At 41.6% G+C, this 25,480-nt stretch overlaps 2 protein-coding genes and 1 pseudogene across 2 annotated transcripts; 1 reads left to right on the top strand and 2 right to left on the bottom strand.

Moving 5' to 3' along the window:
- Positions 1–663: 663 nt before the first annotated feature.
- On the bottom strand, positions 664–2,264 carry LOC142948818 (complement C1q-like protein 2; annotated as a pseudogene).
- Positions 2,265–6,558: 4,294 nt separating this feature from the next.
- tprg1l (tumor protein p63 regulated 1-like) lies at positions 6,559–10,169 on the top strand. The gene is made up of 6 exons (XM_076094304.1): positions 6,559–6,921; positions 7,126–7,217; positions 7,586–7,636; positions 7,741–7,866; positions 8,118–8,271; positions 8,566–10,169. Exons 1-6 carry the CDS (start codon positions 6,694–6,696, stop codon positions 8,758–8,760), a joined length of 846 nt encoding a protein of 281 aa, XP_075950419.1. The 5' UTR covers positions 6,559–6,693; the 3' UTR covers positions 8,761–10,169.
- Positions 10,170–10,274: 105 nt separating this feature from the next.
- wrap73 (WD repeat containing, antisense to TP73) lies at positions 10,275–24,027 on the bottom strand. Its single transcript, XM_076094291.1, has 13 exons — positions 23,875–24,027; positions 23,194–23,263; positions 22,672–22,824; positions 21,382–21,498; positions 14,780–14,852; positions 13,872–13,975; positions 13,565–13,651; positions 12,843–12,977; positions 12,254–12,331; positions 12,075–12,177; positions 11,832–11,957; positions 10,981–11,172; positions 10,275–10,829 (listed from the first exon to the last, which is right to left on the bottom strand). The coding sequence occupies exons 2-13, from the start codon at positions 23,260–23,262 to the stop codon at positions 10,717–10,719; spliced, it is 1,350 nt and encodes a 449-aa protein (XP_075950406.1). The 5' UTR covers position 23,263; positions 23,875–24,027; the 3' UTR covers positions 10,275–10,716.
- Between the last annotated feature and the right edge of the window lie 1,453 nt (positions 24,028–25,480).

The raw sequence follows: 25,480 nt of genomic DNA, 5'->3' as shown, positions 1-25,480 counted from the left end.
TTATTGTTGACATGAAGCTTTGACATTAAGTTTAATTTATAGGCTAAATACTGTGAATGAGACTATAATTAGCTGGTACTGATACAGTTTTCCTGTTTGTCTAGATAATCAGTACTTACAAATAAAGAAACACAGCGACTGTATCATACATTTGAAGGAATAAAGGGAATGTCCCCTCTCACACTAACAGCACCAGACAGTTTGAGTTTCTCTCGAACAAAGTAAAAAACAATCAGACAGTGAAAGTGAGGTTGTTTGGTTGGATGCTGTGGTGATGCTGAGCAAGTAGGTTCTGGTGTTTATCTGGATCCAGGTGAAGTTAGAGGACTTTGTTTAGAATTTCTTAACAATGTGAGATAAGTCATGGGATTTCTGAACATTTACACACGTTTCTCAACTATTACGACACTCCCTTGATCTAATGTTAACAAAACATCTGGCACAAGTATTCCCTCACTGTCTATGACTGCGTATTTTGATACAAATCTGTAAAGACATGCGGATGAAAAATGAATGAACCTTTTCTTATGAAGAAGATTGTTGTTCTGATGCAGGGTTGTCAATCAGCATTCTTACACAGGAAAAAATAATGTCATTTTCTGATACGTGGCTGCAGTGTACACGATAATCTTAAACTGAGGAAAACAAAGACCTGTTTTTCTTTTACATGGTGAAAAGCAGATTACCACTGAAGGTGCTATGATGATTTACATTGTCAAAGATTCTTGAGTTCTGCGAGAGACGCAAAAACACAACATCTCCGACCTCTAGATGCAGCGTGGCACCATTAGCAGAGCTGCCAACACCGGACGGCTGATGGTCATATGCTATAAAAATATGCTCTCCGTTCTTGACCAACACAGCACCTGAAGGAATTGAAGCATGTCCATGTGCACCTTTGTAGAACTCAAAGTGGTAGGCTCCTCTTACTGGTGCAATGAAAAAACCTGGGGGACAGTTTTGTCAGTGAATGGGGAATTATCTGTTTATGATGTGGTTGAAGCACATATAGCAAAAAAGTCAATAAATATTTAAAATTGTGAATTAAAGTACCTGTGTTTGGGTTGTAGGCATTTCCGATGTTTGTGACAACGTATCTGAAGACCAGAGGAGTTTCTGTGTTAAATGGTCCAATAGTTCCTGAGCCTGAAGCCAACAGAGATGTTGAGAAAGCCACCTGTTTGACTGAGAAAGAGAGAGAAACATACTCATTTTAGAGAATGATGTTACAGCGATAATGACAACATTGACCATGACAATAATGAGCTTTTTTTCTAAATTCATTATTGTTATCTATTAAAAACACACCATTATTCTGTGTATTATTATCACCATTCTAGATAGGGTTTTAAATGATCTATTACAACCGAACTGTTCAAATATCTTATTTTATTTTACCTTCATTATCTCTTTTCAGAGCCTCCACCTGGTTTTCTGTGACATCTGTCCTGGCTGTCATGTTGGTCAGCTCTACTCTCGTGTTGCTCAGCTCTGCTGCCTGTGCTGAAATTAATTAGAATAGGTGCAATGTGAAATACATTTTTGTCACAAATAAAAACAATCTTTGACAGTTAAACGTATTTCATCATCATTGTTTTCATTAGGGTGTGCTTTAGCCACTGAAAACCTGTATATTGTTCCAACAAATTACTTAAAACTGTCCAGAAAAATTGGGAAACATGTATTATTCAAATCCTGTGTATATATGTAGGAAAAGCAGTCTTATACTGTTCATATTGTCACTAATATGTCATTTTGAGGTATAACGATTCAGCATTGCTAAATATATACGCGTACCTTTTAGCTGTTGCTTCATCTTGTCCACCTCAGTCTTTTGTAACTCCAGTTCTCTCAGTTTGGCTGCCTGTGCTAAAAAAACAAAAAAGGGTAAAAAATTAGATTCAATGACATATTTTTTGTAAACATTATTTCGGTCCGTTCTGTAATAACAAAGTGGTTCGTGCTGCAATACTTCCCTCACAACTTAACATACTACAGCACCTTCATTTTCTCTCTGTAAGTGCCTCATCTCCACCCTCTGTTCAGCCAACGTGGCGCTCATCTCTCTCAGCACAGCATTGATGTCTTGTGTGCAGGTCTGTTGGCGGTCAGAGGCATTTGTTGGTTCTCTTCCCTGGGATTCGGTTTGCTTTCCATGTGGAATAATTTCGTTGTCAGAGTCTGTCTGAAGCTGAGCTGTGGAGAGAGAGCAGATCAGCAGCAACAGTGGAAAACACATTGTCATCTCCATTCTCAAAGTGGCAGTCTATGTATGCAGTTCTGTAGTTCTGCAGTCTTCTGTAATTTCTGTGTTAATCCCAGCCTTAAATAATGTCCTTCAGTTCATCAGAAACATGTGCAGGACACCCTTTTGATAAGAATCATTACAAGTCATCTGGAAAACAACACTGAAAACCCAGCACACTACTGTCTACCTGTTCAAACATTAATGACACAGTGAGATATTGTGACCTCCCTGAGGTTGTTGATTGGCAGAGATGAGCAAAGACTTACCAGAAACCCAAGTTAGAGGAGAACAGTTTTCTCTCTTTGCTTCCTGAATAAACCCAGCACAGTAAAGTCAGACTTTTGGAAGAACAATAACAATAACACAATGTTACAAAAACAACCACTGGCAGGCAGCAGCAGTCATGTGTGCAGTTTATGTGATCTTCACCACAGCCTCAATTTTCATAACTGACATTACCAGGTCTATCCCAAAAATCTGTCATAAGTGCTAAGTCATAATGTCATAATATGACTAAATGTAGAGGTTCGCAACTGAAAATGGAGGTTGTAAGATTATAACCTGTGACAAAGGCGTTGATATTTGACGAGTTGGGACAGAGAATGTGTTGTCCTAACTGGACAGTAGAGAAGAAAAAGGCCTCTTGCATGCTACTGCACACACTTTTAGGGCAACCCTGCTTGTCATTAGCTGGAAAGGCTTCTGATCAGAAGTCTGATCAAAATTGAGCAGTAATTGTGCAGACAATTATGGTCACTTTGCAATATGTGCATATGTGTTGTAGTATCAGCTGGTTGTTATAGTCAGTGCTGGTATTCAACCCTTCACTGTTAACCTTAACTATTGACATTTTGAGTGAACACCAATTTTGAGACTTCATCCACTGTTTGGTTATTAGTCCCTGATGCAGGGTGGTGCCCCGTTATTATTAATATACATGAATGATCCTATTGATTGGAGACCAGTGCCAGCCCCCAGCAAGCTTCTATGTCTAGCTTTCCCTCATTTGACATGTCGGCCTTAGCTAGTCTGCAGCAGGTAGATTCCGTAATATCGTCTTTTCGAACATACTGGGTGAGGGGTGTGAAACCTTGTAGGGACGAGAGGTTGCAGGAATGTGACAGAACAATTGGACTTTTGAGACAATGGGGAAGGATTGTGGAGCTGGGGGGTGTGCTGTACCGGACGCTGTGTGATCAGAAGAGGGACAGATTAAGCAGCTTTAGTTGCCAGCGGTATTACACCGAGAGGTTCTTGCTCGCATGCACACTGACCATGGGCACCAAGGGGTGGAAAGAACATTCAAGTTGCTTCGAAGTCGGTGCTATTGGCCGGGAATGTTTGCAGACATTGAGGCTTTTTGTAAGACTTGTGAACGTTGTATTGTTTCTAAAGCACCACAGCCAAGGGTGGTTGCAGCGTTGGGGAGTCTGTTGGCTTTTAGGCCGCTGGAAGTAGTTGCAATGGACTTCACCGTGCTGGAACCGTCGTCAGATGGACGAGAGAATGTCTTGGTTTTTACCGATGTGTTCTCCAAGTTTACGGTTGCTGTGCCAACCAGAGACCAGCGTGCAGTAACGGTCGCAAAGGCCCTGGTGAAATATTGAATTCAGCCCTATGGGGTCCCTTCAAGGTTGCACTCTGACCAGGGGAAATGCTTTGAGGCTGGGGTTGTCCAGTGTCTCTGTGGGTTGTATGGGATGAAAAAAAGTCGAACAACCCCCTATCATGCCGAGGGGAACGGACAGTGTGAGCGTTTCAATAGGACGCTGCATGATCTGTTGTGTACCCTGCGGCCGGAGCAGAAAAGGAGGTGGGTTGAGTACCTTCTGGAGCTGGTGTATGCTTATAACACCACTGAACATCAAAGTACTGGCTACTCGCCGTATTTTCTCATGTTCGGGAGGGCTCCAATGGTTCCGCTGGATGTCTGGCTGGGACAGGATAGGGAGGATTTTGACGGTAATGTGCAAGAGTGGGTTGAGGAGCATCAGAGGAGGTTGGGCTGTGCCTACACTCAGGCTAGAAAGAACATGGAGCAGGCAGCAGAAGCTCGCAAAAGGTATGCAGGCGCGCCTGTAGGTGACCATCCTTTACAGCCAGGCCAATTAGTGTATGTAAGGAATCGTCAGTTTTCGGGTCGGCATAAGATTCAGGATGTGTGGCTTCCCACCCCTCACCGAGTCATAGCTCAGCTGGGTGGTGATCTGCCCGTGTATTCTGTTGTCCCGATTGATTTCTCGAAACCCCAACGCAACCTGCATAGAAATGAGTTGCGCATTTGTGGTCCAAGCATACAGATGGATGGACAGGAACTGGGGGTCCAGGGAGTGGCTATGTCCTCACTTCCCGATGTAGAGTCCGATTCGGACGACTCTCTGATTGCGGTCATCGGGGCCAATGGACCAGGTGCGCAAGGGAGCATTGTGAAGGGGGAAGGGGAAAGAGAGAGGGAAGTTGGCTTGGAAGGGCTGTCTCCCCCCCGTCCAACGGGGGCTACCCCCTCTATGGGCGAGGAGAGAGTAAGTGCAGGTGAGAGTAGACATGTCCTGCATTCACCACAGACACTGCCATCACCTGTGCCTTCGCCATCACCTCCACTTCGGAGGTCCAAGCGTGCTACTGCGGGGGTTCATTCTAACCCGCACCGGCTGCCGAGGTCTGCGGTAAGCCATCTAAGGGAGAAGGAAGTAGCTCCTGTAGGGGTGGCGCAGTTGCAGCAGACAGACACTGACTGATCAAGGGGGGGTGGATGTAACCAAGTGGAACTGACGGGGTGAAACTATTGGGTCCGCCGGACCGGTAATGGGGTGCACGGGCCCTGATTAGCTGAAAAGATGCACCTGCTGGCAAATCGCGTTCTTTGTCTTTCTCTCCGCCGCCACGAGCGGGTGTTCCGAGTCCATCTACTTTCTCTCCCGCAACAAGCGGAGACGTAGCGTGACATGCCTTTACGGTGTTTTGAACCGGGTCTCTGTGGCAACGGGGTGCTACACTATGTATGCAGTTCTGTAGTTCTGTAGTCTTCTGTACTTTCTGTGTTAATCCCAGCCTTAAATAATGTCCTTCAGTTCATCAGAAACATGTGCAGGACACCCTTTTGATAATAATCATTACTTGGAGCAAGTCATCTGGAAAACAACACTGAAAATGCAGCACACTACTGTCTACCTGTTCAAACATTAATGACACAGTGAGATAGTGTGACCTCCCTGAGGTTGTTGATTGGCTGAGATAAGCAAAGACTTACCAGAAACCCATTACAGGAGTAATAAAGAACAGTTTTCTCTCTTTGCTTCCTGAATAAAGCCAGCACAGTAATAAAGTCAGACTTTTGTAAGAACAATTACAATAACACAATTTTACAAAAACATCCACTGGCAGGCAGCAGCAGTCATGTGTGCAGTTTATGTGATCTTCACCACAGCCTCAATTTTCATAACTGACATTACCAGGTCTATCCCAAAAATCTGTCATAAGTACTAAGTCATAATGTCATAATATGACTAAATGTAGAGCTTCACAACTGAAAATGGAGGTTGTAAGATTATAACCTGTGACAAATGTGTTGATATTTGACAGGTTGGGAGAGAGAATGTGTTGTCCTAACTGGACAGTAGAGAAGAAAAAGGCCTCTTGCATGCTACTGCACACACTTTTAGGGCAACCCTGCTTGTCATTAGCTGGCTTCTGATCAGAAGTCTGATCAAAATTGAGCAGTAATTGTGCAGACAATTATGGTCACTTTGCAATATGTGCATATGTGTTGTAGTATCAGCTGGTTGTTATAGTCAGTGCTGGTATTCAACCCTTCACTGTTAACCTTAACTATTGACATTTTGAGTGAACACCAATTTTGAGACTTCATCCACTGTTTGGTTATTAGTCCCTGATGCAGGGTGGTGCCCCGTTATTATTAATATACATTAATGATCCTATTGATATTAATTGTATTGATATCAATAACTAAATGTATTATACTAATTACCAATCCCGCTCCTGCCAGATCCCAACACTATGACTGAACCCTTATAGCTTAAAACTGGACATGAGCCAATAAAAACACTGAAGCAGGCTGAGGGTGTAGGACTAAATATGGAGACATCACAACCACATAATTATAGGTTAATAGGATGTGTAGAATCAAATCAAATTGGTAAATTTGGATTATTTAGTCATCATAGAACTGACAATTTAAAAAAGTGCGCTCATCCACTCTGAACACCTGTTTCCGCAATTAGCTCGGTTAAAACATGATGTCCCTTTAAGAGGAAGGAAATCAAAGAGGGGAAGTGAAGGAAGAGGGCACTGCTTCCTCATAGCACTCACAATCAAAACATTGTCCGTGCGCAATGGGTGAGACTGCATCTTCGAAGGGACATCGTCTTATCTAACACTTGGCCCACATTGTCTGGGGAGCTCCCCGGAACACCGTTAGTTGCACCATGCTCCAGCTGAACGACACGGTGGAGCCGGAGAGTCCGGGCGTTGCGATTCTCCACTCTGCAGAAGCCGAGGAGGGGGTCGAGGTTGCCTTCACGCCGCCGGAGGCCGGACGAAGCCTCGGACACGGAGCCTCCGTGGCCTGCTGCCCCCCGTTACAAACGCTGACGCCTTTCCATGTGCATAACCCCACTATGCAAGCGAAAGTGAAGGACTATTTCGTGTTCAGGGTAAGTGAATCGACACCACAGCCGATTTGATTCTGCATGTCTCTTTAAAATAGCCCCTTTCAATACAAAAAATACGTGTGATAAATAAACGGCACCGTTAACAGACCATGCTTAAATAGCAGTGCATTGGTCAAAGCTACACCAGCACACCACAGGGAGGAATGGGTGATGCTGATGAGTCCTGTTGTGTGATGCTGATCTCAGCCAGGCACCATTGAGCAGGCTGTGAGCGACATCAGGACCGTGGCACTCCCTTCTGAGGATGGAGAGGTGCTCAGCGTCTGGCTGCTCGCAGAGTAAGTATCCCAGCAGCACGTGACTGGTTTATTATCGGCCTGAAACACGGGACGGCTGTTGTGAGATGAGCTGCTGTGTGCACTGTAGGGGCCTAATGTACCTGCAGACACATCAGCTGTAGATTTGTTAAAGCCGCAGAGTGAATGTTTGTTTACAGTCAGCTGTCAGATTTTAAGGATCTTGTTTTCTAATCTAGCTGCTAATTATATTAAATGGGAGCCAAAGATTTGATTGTTTTTCCCTCATTATCTTGTAGATTTATACATTTATCTTTTTTTAACAATGCAACTGAGTGAACCAAGTAAACTGAGTAACTGTGCTTTACAAAGCAGCTGGCCAATTTGTCAATTTTTGTGTGTTTCTGCAGAATTGACCACTGGAACAATGAGAGGGAGCGACTCGTGCTTATAACTGATAGGTAAGTCAAAAATATATATTTTGTTGATCCAAATGTTTGAGGAAATATAACCACAATATGACATTGTTTGTCAACACAATGACATTTGTTGGTCGTGTGCACAGGTCGCTGCTGGTGTGCAAGTACGACTTCATCAACCTGTTGTGTCAGCAGGTCGTCAGGATCTCTCTCAACGCTGTAGACACCATCTCAGTGGGCGAGTTTGAGTTCCCGCCCAAATCCCTTAACAAGTATGCGAGCCTGTTTTCTGTTTAACATCTACTGTATAGAAAGGTTCACAAAATGATGTACAGGAAAGAAAGCGTTGTAATATTCAGAATGAAGAGATGAAATGTAATAAATGATAGTAGATTAAAGGCTGTATGTATTCAGATTTTTCTTTCGTCTCTTTCTCTAAACATGCGTGGCTCAGCTTGGTGACTTGGTAGCTGGCTGATCCTTAAGATTCCAACAGCTCTTACACCGACGTGTTTTCTTACAGGAGAGAGGGCTACGGGATTCGTGTGCAGTGGGACAAACGTCCTCGGGCCTCGTTCATAAACCGCTGGAACCCCTGGTCTACAGACATGCCCTACGCCACCCTCACAGAGCACTCCATGGCCCACGCTGATGAGACGGTGGCCTCTCTCTGCCAGGTATAATCTCTTTAATCGGATGAGACTAAAATGCATTTTGAGTCATCATCCAATGGATTATTTAAAATTTTAAATCTTCCCCTTCAGAGCCATTAGCATTGTGACATGTAATAAATGGAGCAAGATCATTTTAGCTAAATTCTCAAGTATATCCATTATTCCACACTTGAGAGTAGCTCCAGAAGATGTTGCTTTAATCCCAGATATTGCGTGTTATTATAGATATAAACTAACAATTGATTGGAAGTTTTTTTTGGAGGGGTGTTTCCGTTTCATGTTCTCTTTCTTACCAAGTTGGACAACTTCAGGACCCAGCTGGTGCAGGCAGTGAAGAAAGCCCACAGGGAGCACCCCATCCCCGGTCGGGCTAACGGTGTCCTGATCCTGGAGAGACCCCTGCTCATCGAGACCTATCTAGGTATCATGTCCTTCATCAACAATGAGGCCAAGTTGGGCTACTCCATAACCCGTGGCAAGATTGGCTTCTAAAAATCAACAGTTTCTCAAAATTACAACTGAATTCAACCCATGTGTCTGTGTTACACTGCGCTGTCTGAGAGAAGCTGTCGCTCCACTACAGTGTAATGCGCAATCTGTGTGTGTAAGTTGAGCCCTTGAGATGTGAACACCTCCTAAATTGGTGCGGTAAAGTGGTCAGCCTACTGTAGGTAAATAATGCGCAGCACTGCATGGATTGTCTATGTTTTTTGTTTCGTTTTTTTGCGCCCCGAGTACCTTTTCCTGCAAAGAGTTGCTCGCAAATCTGCCATACCCACACGTAGGCCCGCAGGAGTGTATGCACATGTGACATCAGTTGGAGACAAAGGAGAGAGCACATTAATTCATTACTTCTGTACCTTATTCTAGAGTGAGCTTCTTGTAGTCTCATGCTCCTTGTTTAACCATTGATTGACAGACAGTCAAAAACAATGACGTTTAGATCTTGGTCGGGGTCGTTATTTCACGGATGTGCTTTGTTTGGGCTCGTTTCTACAGCAAACCAGCCGACCAGAGTAGAGCAGTGACAAATACAGTGAAACCAAAACACCAGCTAAGAATATGTTCCATATTTGCTACATTAATAAAAAGGTTTGACATGAAGGATTGCATTATTCTGATCACAGGGCAGCTTCGCGGGATGGCATAGCAGCTTATGGATGGAGGGATTTCGTTTTTTTTACGGTCATCTTACATGATTATTATAAACTCTTGAGTGTCAATGAACCTTGATCAGTGGAGATGATAAACTACATGTTGTGACCTTCTTCTCTTATTGGCCAGTGTTGTGCTCTCCATGTTTACATTTGCTTATTCATGTCTTTGCTCAGAGGATGGAGCTCATGTTCCACATGGAGCGCTGCTTTAGCTACTATAGCTACTATAGCTAAATGTTGTACGTTACAGATGTTTTATGCAACATGAACTTGTAAACAGTGTCTTTATGTTTGTTGATAAGTTGCCTTAAAAAGGTCCTGCACTCGTTTTAGGCACACATTTGCACTCGGCTGCATTAATCTCTGCAGTGGGAATGAACGATGGCTTACTAAATGAAATTCACGCAGCCAAAGCTTTACATCATTTCCTCAACCACAACCTGTCGGTATATATCTTGTGAACAAGATTTAGGTGTTTTGTTTTTTCCCTAAACTGCATCCTATAATATATAATTGTTGTGTTACCAAAGTTACCAGGCCATATTTTCATGCTCAACAATGCCAATGAATAATTGTGTCTTTACTTTTGCATGTTTCCTGCACGTTACATTTGCATGACAGATGTTTTTTTAAAAGGAATATCTTCAAATAGATTTGTGAATACTATTTGAGTTTTATTTATCTGCTGTTATTTTGTTGCAGTAAACTCACGAATGCTTCCAGAAAATAAATATGTCATTGCCAGTTCTGACGTATTTAATTTACGAGAGAGAACTTATTACAATCATGAACTGCCTGGGCCGAGTACACAAACCTTTTTGATAAACTGAAAGATTTAGATGTACAAACTTTAGCAACTCACCGTAAGCTGTTTATTTATGACAAAATGTATTCAAAATAATTACACAATTTCAAGGTAAAACACATACAAAATACTTAAGTACAGTGAAATCTATAAAACTTTGTAAACCTCTATCTTTTCACAGTGGTCGAAACTAGTTTTGCAGTACACATTCGGTTATTTAAAAAAAAAAGTGTCTGTCGCTCGGGAGGAATGTCATGGCAGGTTTTTCATGTTTTTGACTTGAAGAGAAAAGGAACATCCCAGTAACCTGCACTGAGGGCCTTAAAAACTTGACGAGAAGCTGGAATTCAGCATGTGAAAGTTGAGGTTTTGAGTGTGCTCGTCTCCACCATAACACATTACCGGCCAAGTGTGTATTGCCAAATAAGCTAGACCTGGAATCAAGTTATTCTCGAGACCTGGAATCAAGTTATTCTTCTTTGTTATTTACTTGTCCTCCTGGTCGATGTCCATGTAGCACAAACACAGCTGCTCCTTCCCGAGCAGCATCAGAGAGTCTCCACTGCAGTGCCAGTTTAGAGACTGGACCTGTAAACCACCTGGCAGAATAGAGAGAATTGTTGTGTTATCTTTACCTTAGAATGAGCCGTTTATGTGTACATACAGAGCGGGTCGTCTTCCCGGGTTAGTCATTAGAGAGAGACGTTAGAGTGCTTGACAGTTTCAACTCTTAGTGGCCCAGCTCGTTACCTTCAGTGGGGACTTGGACAGAAACGCAGCCTCCCGGGGACCAGAGGTAGAGTTTGGTGTTGCCTGTACACAGTGCCAGCCGGGGCCGTCGGGGGTCCCACTGAAAGCAACGCACAGCCGATGTCTGCTCAAGCACAGCCACCAGGCTCAGCTTCTGCATGTCCCACACCCACACAACACTGGCCATGTTGTCTGAAGTCAGAGAAACACAGATGCATATTATAGAGACATGAAACACTAGCATTGCAGCAAAAATAAGTTAACACTAAAGTTTATGACCAAAAATGTGGAAACTGTTATTTACATATAATAGAGTATACAGCTCCCACAGCAGCCAACTGCCTACCAACGACAAGTTAGATTGAAGACTTTTAAAGATTTGTTTTAATGCCATTTGTAATTAAAGTTAAGCCCAGCTTTTCAATAACCACATTTGAAGAAAACAATTACTTGGGGTAGGGACAAATTTGCTCAAATGTTTATTGTAACAATAAACATCTGCGTGACGTTAATGCAAGATGCATATGGGAAATTATATTAAAAACATAGATGTTACCAATTATTTTGAGGATTTAAAGTTACAAAAAGTTTTTTTTGAGTTGATTTTGGCGGTCCCTGTGGACGAACGTCCCTTTAAAAGACCTCTCAGTCTGAGCTGAAGGAGTTTCTGGGGGACCTGCATGATTTCATCAAACAAGCACTCCCTCTGATGGTCTCGCTTACTTATGCAGGTGATATAGATGCATCAGTATTAAACTAAGACTAAGACAGCCTTTTAAGACTTTTTAAGGGTCCGCAGGAACCCACTTGGTTCACAATGACAGTAAAAGTGAACAGCTGTGAAGTTTTACCGTTTTTGGTGGCTAGATAGCGACTGTCTGAGCTGAATGCCAAAGTAGAGACACCAATCTTGGGGTTGGCTCGGTCCGGGTCTGGTTTGACCACAGGAATCTGGACTGGCGCTGGGCAGATCTCGTCTGGAGTAGTCAAGCAGAAAAAATAGTTTATATATATATTGACAAAATTGGTTAATTGACCTCTGTAGTTTTAGTCAAATACTGCTTTTAGATCACTCTCTTCAAAGGCTGACATACATTTGCTCTGGGTGTTGAAGAGGGTGGTGCCCATTGTGATGTTGTGTAGCGATAGGTCATCAGTGCCAACAGCTGTCCTCTTCTCCACTTCCTTATACACAACCTTGAAACACAACAAACAGTTAATAATTTAACTGCAATACCTTCAAGGCTCGTCATGAATGCTGGGAAATACTCACTGCTTTTGTGTTGTTGATGGACGCCGGGTGCTCAAACTGTGTGATTTTCTTCCACGAGATATGATTGAGGATGCGCACCTGACACGAGGGTAATGAAGTCTCGTCATTTACTTGGAACAGATATTGATAACATAACAAATCATATTATAGGATTATGTCAAAACATATCAGACGCTTAAAAGTTTATACTATTTTTTATTTGCAGAAATGAATCAGCCCATTTCTCTGAGCTCCACCAATTTAAAAAATGAAAAGTGACCTTTGTTCCCTTTGTTTGTTACTTGAGACTAGCAGCTTGAGGCTACATTAGCTACTAGCATCACACATCTGAATCTCTTGACTAAACTGTCCCTGGTCGAGGTGCATTGTGGATAATATAGGTGACCGGTTTTGACAAAGAAGAAGAAGAAGCTAATTTTAAAACTGTCCATTGTGCGTCTGATAATGTTAGAGCAGTGTAAATGCAATGCCAAACCAGTGGAGTACTATATGAAGGCACATTTACAACCATTACCGATAGTTATGTCCTTTCAAGCTATAATGTGATCCTATTTTTTAATGTCGACAGCAATCAAGAGTTTGTCCATACTTTCTCATCAAAGCTGCCAATGGCCAGGAACTGGCTGCTGGGGCTCCAGGTCACAGACTTGACACCCAGCGACCACTCGTAGGCACTGTAGGTCGACAGCAACCGCCCATCCAAAGAGTACAGCAACACCTTGTACTGTGGGGAGGAAACAGCCGATAGGTTCATTTACAGTCTATGGTCTCGGTTGTTTTATGGACAAATTGATCTGTTCAGACAGGATGCGGCGAGCACCGCGGCACCGCAGCCAGTGTGTGTCGGCCTGGCTCCGTGGTGGCTGATTGATCGGAGCACCTGTGACTTGATCTAAATGTGGAAATAAACTACAGCAAAGCCAATAAAAAATAAGATGAATTCCTTTAAGATTTACAACAAAAACATTAACATTTCTTCACCTCTAAATGGATAAAGCACTTTGAAATGCAGCATCAAAGCTCATTGAGTGAATCATTTTGTGTTTGTTTCTTCAAAATTAACCGGGTAGTTACCGGTTAAAATTAAACAAAACGGGCAACCCTAGTTAGAGCATTTGATGAATTGATGTCAGGATGTCAAGAGAATTTAAACAAATATAACAAAAAATGCTAAAATGAACGCCTACCCTAGCTTTAAATACTGATCCACTGGAGCAGATAGACTTTAGTTCCTGCTCAACAAAACTAGCAAGGCCGTTAATCTGTCCCGTTCTCTTGTGAAATGTTACGTCTGTAAAGAAAAGGACTCACCTCCAGGCAGCTGTCCCACACTGCCAGCACACAGCCATTGGGAGACCACTCCAACCCTGCCAGGTCCTGTGTCTCAGTCTCAAAATGCTGTGAGAGAGTCAAGTTAAATAAAATCAAATGAACTCTGTATAAATTCTTCCTACAGAAAAAGGAATGAATATTTGGAGTACATGTAGCAAATCATTTTTCAGATGTTTTACTAAATCATATTCCTACCGTCACAAACATTTCGATTTCTTCACTGTTGCCGACTCAAATGTCAAATGTATAATCACGGTCATAAAACTCAAGCAAAATACTTACTTACCCTAAGTAAATGCCAGTCGTCACACACAAACACACTGACATAGTCTTTGCAGTCACGGCGTTCAGCCAAGGCCATGTAGCAGCCATCTCTGCTGAAATCTATACCTGTGGGTGGAAGATGACGGGAGGAAGCTATAACCAGACCAGTTATGGCATTTAATCAGAAGTATGATACCTTACAATGACAAGTACACCGTAACAACAAATGCATGTTCATAAAACAAACAAACCACCAACTATAAATCAACCTAGAAGGACGTGCATTAGTTAGGTGTAATGCTTATAGTATAGTATAGTCCATGAAATGAATGTATCAAGTAATAACATGTTTTAATTGATTCCTCAGAGAAGGTTTAGTAACAGCAGCAGCAAGGAATAAATAAATACAATGACGCAATAAAACATATTTTCGTCTTTGATAAAAAAACATCTGTGTATATTGGCTAGAAAAAAGCCAATTATCTATTCTCATAACTGAATATGTAGCCTCGTGGCTTCCTGTTTATTTCATCCAATGTAATTATCCGACACTTCGGCACCATCGGGTCGGTGGTATGCAACTATCACGGCCACATTATTTATATGAGGGTTTAGAGGATACACAGGTCGCAGAGGGACATAGTATTGTATGAGGAGAGTCATGGACAATCATTTCCCCCCCAAGCTGCTGACAGGCCTGTTATGAAGAGCATGCCCCATTTACTGAAGAGGGCCACAGCTGTCAGCGAAGAGGACCATAGTTTGGCCTCATACCCCCGGGTCGCGCCACAAGGTAAAGAATGGCATGCGATTCCTGGGGCATGCCGAGGCACTCAGACCAGCGGCCCTGCTCCCAGGTACTCATGGTTATACATATACAATCATAAGCCACAGGAAAAACATATAAAGCAATATCATTCTCAGACTGACCTTTCTGACATGCTTTGGGATACTTGATGTAAGACACAGCTTTGGTGCACAGGGACCAGACGGTGACTCTCAGCTGTCACGGCACCAGAGGGAAGAGGAGAAAAAAATCACTGTGGATTATCTCACAAGTGAAAGTATTTTGATGAGGATCCTTTTACTCTGGTTATTGAATAGTTGTCCAGTGGAAAAAAACTGAGGTCATTTAGAAACTGCTGTCGTTACACAAACATGTCTCTGGGATTCTTGTCTGTAACTTCTTGTTACTTACCAGCAGACGTATACAGTGATAAGTTAAAATACCAGCCGTTCTGATAAATCTGTTGAGTACAGCTCAAAACACCACATGTAAAAGAAACATGTTGGATTCCAGATGGGGTGTTGAAGATTTTACAAGCTACTTTGAGAAAACTGCACGATGATTGTGGACCAGATACCCTCTCTACTAGACCTCTACTAGACTTCTACTACTCTAAATAAGATAAATTCAACACCTAGCCTTCGGTAAGACGTTCTTAACTGCGGCTGTGATCTAATGAGTGTTGTCTATGGTGACTGGGTGTCAACAGCGACCCAATACGAGCTCAATAACCAGGCTGCTATCCTTATGAGGCCTCTAAGTGCGCCTCTGCATCCAAAGACGTTTCCATCAGGAGAACAGATCCAGACTACAGGCCAGCATGGGCCACCACGCCCATTAACGGCTGTGGACAGAGTGCCTTATGTCTTTGAAGAGGTCCATGATAAATCTCTGTGAGGGATATAAGACACTGACATGGAATCTGTCCATCATTAGATGGATGGCCCTGTTGGGCCCCGAGTGTGTGAAGTGCATTTCCACAGGGGATGAACACGTATGTTCAAGGGGTTGCAGTAACTGACAGGGATCGAAAGAGATTATAACCATTCATTTAGGACTTGGGCAAATATTAAATGAACAGATCCAAAACACCGACACATGTGGGATCAGTCCACTGATGTCATGTTCGACAAGTGTCGCACATTAACAGCAAGTTGCACAGCCAGCAGGTTGTGAACATTCCCACGAATGAGAAGCAGAGCCAAAGAATAACTATCTGGCCACAAGTCGGCATAACAAAGACCACGTGTGCTAATGCTCAGTTTCGACAGCTGTCACTCAAATACCAACCAGTCTCACTTCAACGAGATCGGTGGCACTCAGCCAACAGAGAAGCATATTTGACTAAAGCGTACGATGTGTTGTATCTTGCCAATCAAGAAACAAGGAGCGCATGAGTATTTAGGTCTGTACTACTGTACCATTGCCACTTCACAGAGAAAGCTGCAATCCCACCGACAGCCTACAATTGCTCTACATTTACGTACACATTTGTATTACACATAGAGTGGTCATTACTAACATAAAGTATCAAGGGCATGCAAGCACAACACTGGACCTTTACGGGTGTTGAATGCATGGCCCTCATACCTTCCTTTACAGCTTACAGTAAGCCAATATGCCGTGGGTGCATTGAGCTATGTGGGATCATGTTTTGATCGTTAAGATGTGAAAATGTTTAACTTAAGCTAGTTGTGTACGCTGTATACACACATAAATAATAACATAATATAAATATAATTAAAGAAATATTTTGGCTATATAACTTTGAGCCTACCATTAAAGCTGTATTTTGCATTAGAGAATGTGCAATGCTAAAACTACTGAAGTGACGAGGCTTTCATCAGAGTGTCCAGACAGACATTTGAACCTCGGAAAGTCTGTCACCCAACTGGGCTGAAGTGTCGACTCTCCTGTTTGGTCGAGCCATCCAGCTGTGTGGACCCTGTAATAACACCTCACTGCACGCTTCCTGGACATCCCCCTCAGACATGGTGCCATGGCAACAAAATATCAACATTGCTCAAACAGAAACAGACGTACACTTCTTGAACCCGCCACATAAGTGATGAGTGGAGATCCAGACCTGAAAGGCAGTGTAACTTTAAACTGGGTAGGCGGGTGGGTAGAAGAAAATAGGTGGGAAATGCTTTTCCATGTGGGGTGCTATGTAATAAGATCCTTAGCTGGTAAAGATACACTTTAGATGAAGCATCCTCACCAAAAGGTGAGCAGGAGCTTGGGGATGGGGGCTAGGGACTTGAGGGTGGCATGAAAAGGCTAAACTCAAATATAACAGCTGCTGTTTATCCATCAGAGATGGAAAATCCCCCGTCTGTGCCGTGGTTAGCATAACTGCAACTGGTGATCAGTAACGGCTGTAATTACAGACAAGTGCATTTTGTTCAGTTTTGATCACTAAATGTACAAGAATTCCAGATTAGAGATGCTTTCTTAGTTATTTTTACCAAAAAAAGGGGTGGAGGCGCTGAGAGTTATTGTTTTATAATACGGCACCTGCAAATCCCCTTGAGACTGTAACTGTAATCAGGAAGTGTACAAATGATATCCACTCGACATATTATGACAAGACAATCGTCTTAAGACACTGCCAAATGGGACAATTAAAGCTAATTTCCACCATCACTTCCACTTAGTATCTATTAGCAAGTGTTCATGACAAGAAAACCAGGGAATTCGGGAATCTTACCAACAGTGCAGCCTGCAGGAAACATGAGAACCACAATCAGATGTGGACCAAAGTTACTGACAGCAACCTGGAATAAAACCTATCTATCAGCCATTCTTGTTGCTGGCCTATGTGAGTGGGAGAGAATGGGCGAGTGTTTCTGATGCCATATAGGCCTATCTGTCAGCAGAGGATTAGACTGCAGGCATTCCACATAGGAAGCCATCTCAAACCAATATAGCCTATTTCTCCCGTTACAGCCTCATGATTCTACCAAGGAACTGGAGCCTCTTGCAGCCCACACATAGGTATGGGTGAGCTATTGTCCCGTCCTGCAGTGAAGCAGCTGCCTACATTTGCAGTTTAGTCCGGTAGCGTTGTTGCCAACAATGCTACGCGCTAGCAGGTCTCCAGCAGTACTGGCCAAGAATGCTATTGCTAATCCAATCCCAACAATGTTTAAAAAAAAAACAAAAAAACATTAGAGAAGTCAAGCTCAATGATGTCCTTGGCTGGAGGTTTTCCACCCTGACTTTATCACATGGATTAACGTGGATGTGTGAGTGGCATTTTGTGAGGTCCTAAGATAAACGACGGGAATGGGAATTCAAATAGAAGACAACTTGCGTGAAGTCTCACAACACATAGGGTTAGGTTTCAGCAATGAGACTTTCTATTAAATCAGTGACACGGCGCCATCCCATATTTAAAAACAACTGTTTTTTTCATCACGTCTGGCTCAAAACTCATTGTAGTTCTGACTTTTGAGGAAAAACTCAAAAGCATTTCTCGCTGCCTGGACAAGAGGTCCTTACCTGTAGTATGTCTACGGCTGCCACCCTGTTAGCACTAGGGACACAGACAGTAGGCTTTTGTCATTCTCCCACTGGTCTACTGTCAGTTGTGAGCCGATACATTACTGTGTACCGATCACAAAGATCTGACAATATTCTGTTTGGGTTTGAAAAGAAAACACAGTAACAGCTACAAACGGACAGTCAGACACAAAGCCAGCTAAGCAGATTTACTGACAAATAGACAGACAAACACACACACACACAGTGGCACGATCCACACCATAGGCAGCTGTCCCTAAACAAGTTAATATAGCAGGCTGTTTATGAGTGGGGCTGAAATTCAAACCCGACACGAACACCCGTCTGGCACAGCCTTAATGAAATGTTGGGCTGGGGTGAAGGTAAGTTCAGTGGACCCCTTGGCAATGTGGTAGCCGGTGCCTATTTTGCCTCTGTTAAATTAGTTTTTCAAACTCGACTACTAAAGGATGCTAAGCAACGTTTAGTGGTACTCAGCTTGCGGCTCATGTTTAGCCAGGTGATAATGGCAGTAAGTAACACGTTGTTGAATGCACAACAGGCGAGAAGATGTTGAGACATGGACTACCATGTCATTATTAAACCATAACAAATACCCATCAGGGATTTATATAAAGTCTCGCCATGACAATCAAGAGTGAGGAATATGTTGATAATACTAATGTATCAGGTCTTGACATTGGTTTCTCAGAGCTCCTGATCAGAAATATTGACTTGGAGTGGCTCGCTTAACAGATCATCTATAAAACTAGAATTAGTAAAACCCCCACATGTCTCCGCTCTCTATCATCATAGTCTTCGGCCGCTTCTCGTTCCGGTTTGCTGCTCTAAGCGACTGGAACGAGTTGCAAACGAAGCTAAAACTCCAAAACAATCATTCCGTTACCGTCCTTCAATAACTCTTTACAAACGATAGTCTCTGATCACTGCAACTGTTTGTGAGTTTGCTTCTACCTGAACACTTGTTTTTTATATATTGTATGCATCATGTTAGTTTTGTATGAGATTAATTGAGATGTTTCTATGTTTTATTCATATGTAACGACTTGCTTCCTGTTGCTACCTTTTTGGCCAGGTCATCACTGTAAATGAGAGCTGGTTCTCAATTGACTTATCTGGTTAAACGAAGGTTAAATAAACAATTACATGCCTGACATTTTTGCGGGAAAAAACAATTGATCCAAATAGCTACCAATTATTTTTCTGATGATCGAATAATCGTCTCGGGAAATGAATCCCATGAAAGCATTTTAAATTGGTTATGATGAGTCATTTGACACAGATACATTGGGGGAAAAAAACTTTAGATATTGATAATTTGAACTATAGTGCTCTATGCAGATGCTATATCTTCTTAGGGAATGAGCCTCCGTTCTATTTCTTTAAGACGCAGACAGACACAAAGCAGACATGCCACAGACACTTGCACTCCCTGCACCCTTCTCCAGACCAGACACAGTTGTGTGTTGGGCCACAACACCTGTCAAATGATTCCCGGAGTCAGGTTCAGCATGACGGACACAGCCCAAGACCCCCATCATATTCCACATGTAGCTGCTATAGCTTCTCACCCCTTACAACACGAGCTTATTATGAAGTGAATGTAAACCAGCAGTCAAGAGGACTTGAATGGAACTAAACACATCTTTATTAGTCTGGGTTCAATTCTGCAGACTGTTATATAAACAACACTCAACGTCTCCTGACTCTCTCTCTTCATTGGCCTGTTTTTGGCAGGAGGGATCAATTGTCACATTGCCTTTCACATGACGCAGATTTTAAGTATTTAAAGTAATGAAACAAAATCTCTCTGGTAGTAAAACTGATTTAGTGTACCTTGTTATATTGAAGGGTGAATATTACTGTATGAAAGAATTTCCAATAGAAACCCCCACTACTATAAAGGAACGCTTGATTATACTAAAAAACAACCAAAAAAAAAACATGAACTACATAATTCTTAAGGCCACGATTAACAAAAACCCATCCATGCCTATGCCGACATGAGCTCTTTACAGATTCTGTATATTGGTGCACAGTTAAGAATTGCAGTACAGAACTATCAGACTTTTTACAACGCTAATATTGCAAATATCAGTATCAGACTAAAAGTCAGTCTTGGTATAATACATTATTGATTCATTGATGTGTACACAGACGTGAGGGGCGGAAACACCACCAGCCAAGCTCAGGTCAAGTCAAGCTGAACTTCAGCTCCTTTTCATACTTTGCTTGCCTCCAAAGTGTGAACTGTGATTTTATATCACTGCATTGAGACTATAGTTTTCACAAAATGTAAGAAGCATGACCAAGCATGACCAAACAAGACCATTTTTCTGAATGGCAGTAGATTTGTGCACTACTTTTGCTACGCTTATGCCTAGCCTTCACACTACACCGGCCGTTTTAGCTTGAAAACTCCAGGGTTGCGTTTTAGCGTGGATGGGCAGAACCAGAGACCCAAGTTCACGTCTTGATTGGCTCTTATCAGTCAAGTCACAACGTGTCCATCCCTGATTCGTCACATCTCTATGGAGCGGACGTTTGAAGGCATGGTTTGCATCTTTGAGGAGGGCGGTTGACATGAACACTTTCCATTTGCTAGCTGTGCTTTTTTTCCACTAAGTTTGTCCCTATTTTAGTGTATGTGTGTGGAAGACAGAGGAAGATCTTAAGCATCGAACAAGATACTCATATTTTCTGTAACTAAGCATCCGCAGAGTAGACAATCTGCTTTCCTGTTTACACACCACGTGCATGCTGTACATGAATGGTCATGTGATATGCGTTTTCAGGCATGTTAGTATGGCCGGAAATTATTATTATCTTTTTTTAAACGCTTGTGTTTATGCTTTGTTCTCAAAACACGGTTTTGTAAACAAAAACGTATTAGTTTGGTTGTAGCCTAAGAACATCATTAATAGGATTTGCTGCCATAGAAAATACCAGACATAGATTGGAAGGGCATATCTACATTGCACCCATGTTCCAGAGGTACTTGAGACCCGTGTATGACAGGACGCTAACAGGAGGGGAACTATGAAATCAGGCTGAATACATGCAGCAGGTGGGGGGGGAGTGTAGGGGCGGTCAAGACAGTCTCTGGTGTCTGGCTATTTTCAGGTCCCCCTTCCTTGCGGGCCAGCAACAGTTGAAACCAGACAAGCATAAACACACTTTCGTGTGCACGAATGCATGCACGCACCAACTTCACACTCACATGGAACTCGGTGGTGTTGAGAATGTGACGTCCGTCTGGACTCCAACGCGAGGAGACTAGTCCTATTGAGCCTTCATCAATCTTACAGTGCCAGTCTGGCTGTTCAAGAGACCACACCTGAAGAGAAACACAAGAGTGCCAGAAGGACAGCAATCAGCCGTCACTGATGATACCCATCATACGCATCCTGCATCTCCCTAAACTTGATTTTAAATAGTAAGAAACACTTGAGCATCAGAAACCATGAAAGACTGGCGGTGGATCCCCCTTCAAAGGTAAGCTACTGGCTCCGTGATGCACACAAGACTGACGTTACACTAAAATATCCCTTTGTATTGAGGAAACAAAAATGATCAATGTCACTGTTAAAAAAGGATTCATGGAAAACAGTTTCACCTTTTCTAAAATAAGAAACAACTGTGATGTAAATCAGAATATGCTTTAAGTAACTGCACTTAAGTGAAATTTACAAAGTTACTCAAACTCAAAACCCTCCCGGTGAAGACACAGAATGCATATTTTGAAGAGGAAATATTATTTTTACATTTGTTAAAATAATTTCAATAGTTTGTTAAAACAGGATGTGGTGAATTATTGGCATTATGGCCTTTTAGTAGTTCAATGCAAAACTTTCTGTGCAAATAACATCCAGAGAGCACTTCATCCCATGTTTACCTGTCTGACAAAACTCTAGATAAGAAATGATGGATTTTCCAGTCACAAAAACAAAAACACACAAACATACGTTGCAATCCTGTTGTTTGAATTAAATTCTCTAAATGATACTTTAAAATATTCACCAATAATGTTGTTTTTTCCCCATTTCTCCTCTTTATTGTCTCTAATATCTTATTGATTATAGGACACAGAACTAATCAAATATGTCTTAAAACCATATTATATGTACATTTTAAGTGCTCTATTAAACAATACAAATCTAGTGTTTTGTTTGGGCAATTTATGGTTTTTAAGACTGCAACAACCCATTTTATTTGTTGATTTATCGCTCAATGACTAATTTAGATGTCTTAGTTTATTGTTTGATCCATAAAGCGTAAAATGACCACTACAAGCTACTGGAGCCCAAAGAGATGCCTTTATATTGCTTATTTTTACTGTCCAATGGATATAGTGAAAAAAAAGAAAAAGGCGAGACTACGTAAAACATTTTCTGGATTTACATATAACAATTAATTAATCACATCCCCACTGACAGTATTAACCTCCCAGACCTACCACCAGCATTTACACTACATGCTGAGTTACATACTCAAATTCCTGTCCTCTCACCTGGACCAGTCCCCTCTTGTACATAGCACAGAGGATAAAGAGAGAGTCGGAGGACCAGTCCATGTAGGATATCTGGTCCAAGCAGGTGTAGAGCTGTAGGATCTGCAGTGTGCTCACATCTCGCACCACCAGCCTGTACTGCACACAGGTAGCCTGACAAGTACAGCCAGATAGAACAACACTTCTAACTCACTTCACTTTTATAAGATAATCCTTTATTAGTCCCACAGTGGGGAAATTTACAGGATCACAGCAGCATAGTGGATAGTGCAGACAAGAGACATAGTAAAAAACAAGTATTATAAATAAGTAAATAAGCAATAAACAGTAAGGAATATTAACTAAGTAAAAAAGTAAAAATCCACAATAACTAAAAATATAACTATAAACTAAAAATATGATATATATTCGTAACTAGCAACCTAACCAGGGAAATTAAATCAGTGTTAAGTAGTAGTTCTACTGCATTACAAAACTATACATTAGCAAAAATATATATATATAAATATTTAAAACACTTACCAAATATTTCCCATCAGGGGAAACTTTGCAGAGTTGGTTGGATTGCTTAAAAACCTCAGAGAAATTCATCCTACGGAAGAAAAGAAATACAGTTATCACGATAGTTATCATTGTTGTATATATATATATATATGTAACCCTGTAAGCTTGAGAGATGTACAGTTTTGACAGACAGCCTACTGGTGTACTTCCCACATGTTAACACCTGATGGCACCATAGGTCCAATAATCAAACACGCTTCACACAGTAAAGATACACACGGGTTACATACACAGAAAAATAAATGGTTCTTCTGTCATGCAAGAACAGTCATTGCATGGGGAAAGCACTGCGTAAAGACGATGCATTCAAATCCAAACTCAGCAAAGAGAATTGAGCTACAGGTAGCTAAGTTAGCCTAGCATTAGCTAGTTGGCTTGCAATTAAAAGTAGTACCGTTGGCCACACATTAACCCAATCTAAATCACGACTTAAATGCCATTTAATCGTCGAGCTATTACTATAATATAGTTCACGTCTAACGTTGTAGATAGAAAGAAGAAACTTTAATGCTAACGGTAATGTCAGCTGTTTGTTTGTTGTCACTGGACTCATTCAACACTCACGTTAGCATATACCGCTACTAGCAATTTAGCAGTTAGCCAACCTTCACTATCTTTACCCTAAATGATAGAACTTACCTCTAGCGGCTATTGAGTTGCTTTCGTCAATTAAATGAGATTTAGAAATTCCCACGAGCAGTAAAGAAAACTTTTATTCTTCGCATGATGCTTTAGGGGCACCGACTGTTGATCTAACTGTTGCTAGTTTGTTTGTATGAGCCGATGATGTCATACCGGTGCTGTCCAATCAAATAGGTTCTGCTGCTGTGTAGTGCTTTCTGGGAAATGTAGTTCATTATTGTGTTTTCTCTTTTAGCTGCGTATATGTGTCAGCGTGTGCGTGTGTATGTAACTTAATACATAAGGAACAATATAATTGTGTTTTACAGGCTAATCAGCTTGCCATGTTGTAGGTTAATATAATTGGAATGTTTTTTTATTTATTTTTAACCTCATCATATATCTATACTTTTTCATGTAGTCTGTGGATTGTGTTTTTTTCACAGAAGCCTGTCTTTTAGTCAACGGCACAAGATAGGCTAAATTACTTTTCATATTCAGCTGGAAAAGGTTTTCCCGCTTATGTGCGCCCAAACCGCGCTACCGCCTCCCTTCTTCTCCCAGCGCAAAAAAAACGCTTCACCTCCTCCTCTGTCTCCCTCAGCAAAGCTCACACGTCCCTGAACAGCATGCAAACCATGTTTTCCTCGTGACTTCGCAGTTAATTATATTTTTCCGAAAAGTCAATAATCTCAACCGCTGTTATCATATCTACTGTAAAGTCGCTCGATTTTCCAGTTCTTTAGTTGTTGCTGTTTGTTTATGGAGGGTCACTCTCTTGGCATGTTTGATAATAAACAGGCAGGTGCTCGGCGCAACATAATTCTTCGGTATTTGGATTGGAGTAATAATAACCTTCAGGTACGTTTATTTTGCTTTATTTTGTGATTTATTTGAATGGCCTACAGTAGAATCGTGATCTTAGCCTATTTAGCTGATGTCATATTGTTGTTTATCAGCGGGCCTAGTTTTTCGGTATCTCTTGTTTTCCAAATTTTACAAATAATCAAAATTCAAAATTAAAAGCATAAAATAAGTTGCTGTCAAGAATGGCCCAGCTGTCTTAATAATTTGAAAATGCTGGTTAAGTGTCTTAGTTTAAAATCTTTCTGGTTATTGTTCTGATGTGATTTTTCAGCTGGACGTGGTTTGGTTGGTGCATGTTGTTTGTTAAGGTTTTGCGTTATGTGTTCTCAGCACAGGCCTACATAAATAGGTCTAATAGGTTAAAGAAAATCTATTGAAATTGTATCAAATAAAAAAAAATGTATGCCTTAGAAAGCATCCCCTATAAAGTGTTATACTGCTATCCGTATTATTTATTTTTGTTCAAATGACATGTGTGGGCTATAGCTTACTTGGTAAAAGACCCCGAACGATTGTGAATCATTTTTAACATAGGCTATAGGCTATAGCTCAGTGTCATTATTTTAGTAAAAATAAATTTAAAAAAGATGCTGAGTTATTTATGATATCAACACTTTAGTTTTTATATGTACAGGACTTATTTCAATAAAAATCTTTAGATTACGAGCGACACCCAATCAACGATACCTCGTCCTATGATTCCTCATATGGGATATGATTTTCACTTGGGGCTGTGGAGGAGCGAATCTAAAACAAT

This window comes from Anarhichas minor, unplaced genomic scaffold, assembly GCF_050575085.1.
Source record: "Anarhichas minor isolate MPS153535 unplaced genomic scaffold, ASM5057508v1 ptg000003l, whole genome shotgun sequence".
In the NCBI taxonomy this organism is placed as follows: domain Eukaryota; kingdom Metazoa; phylum Chordata; class Actinopteri; order Perciformes; family Anarhichadidae; genus Anarhichas; species Anarhichas minor.
Note: the sequence above shows the minus strand (reverse complement) of the source record. Positions and strands in the feature narration are given on the sequence as shown.

Excerpts from the sequence above, each read along its gene's own strand:
- tprg1l (XM_076094304.1), top strand. The coding sequence starts at position 6,694 with ATGCTCCAGCTGAACGACACGGTGGAGCCGGAGAGTCCGGGCGTTGCG. Across the intron at positions 7,637-7,740 it reads CTCGTGCTTATAACTGATAG|GTCGCTGCTGGTGTGCAAGT; the intron begins GTAAGTCAAAAA and ends TCGTGTGCACAG. Across the intron at positions 8,272-8,565 it reads CGGTGGCCTCTCTCTGCCAG|TTGGACAACTTCAGGACCCA; the intron begins GTATAATCTCTT and ends TTTCTTACCAAG.
- wrap73 (XM_076094291.1), bottom strand. The coding sequence starts at position 23,262 with ATGAATTTCTCTGAGGTTTTTAAGCAATCCAACCAACTCTGCAAAGTT. Across the intron at positions 13,976-14,779 it reads TCCCAAAGCATGTCAGAAAG|GTATAGATTTCAGCAGAGAT; the intron begins GTCAGTCTGAGA and ends TTCCACCCACAG. Across the intron at positions 12,978-13,564 it reads TGTGGGACAGCTGCCTGGAG|TACAAGGTGTTGCTGTACTC; the intron begins GTGAGTCCTTTT and ends TCCTCCCCACAG.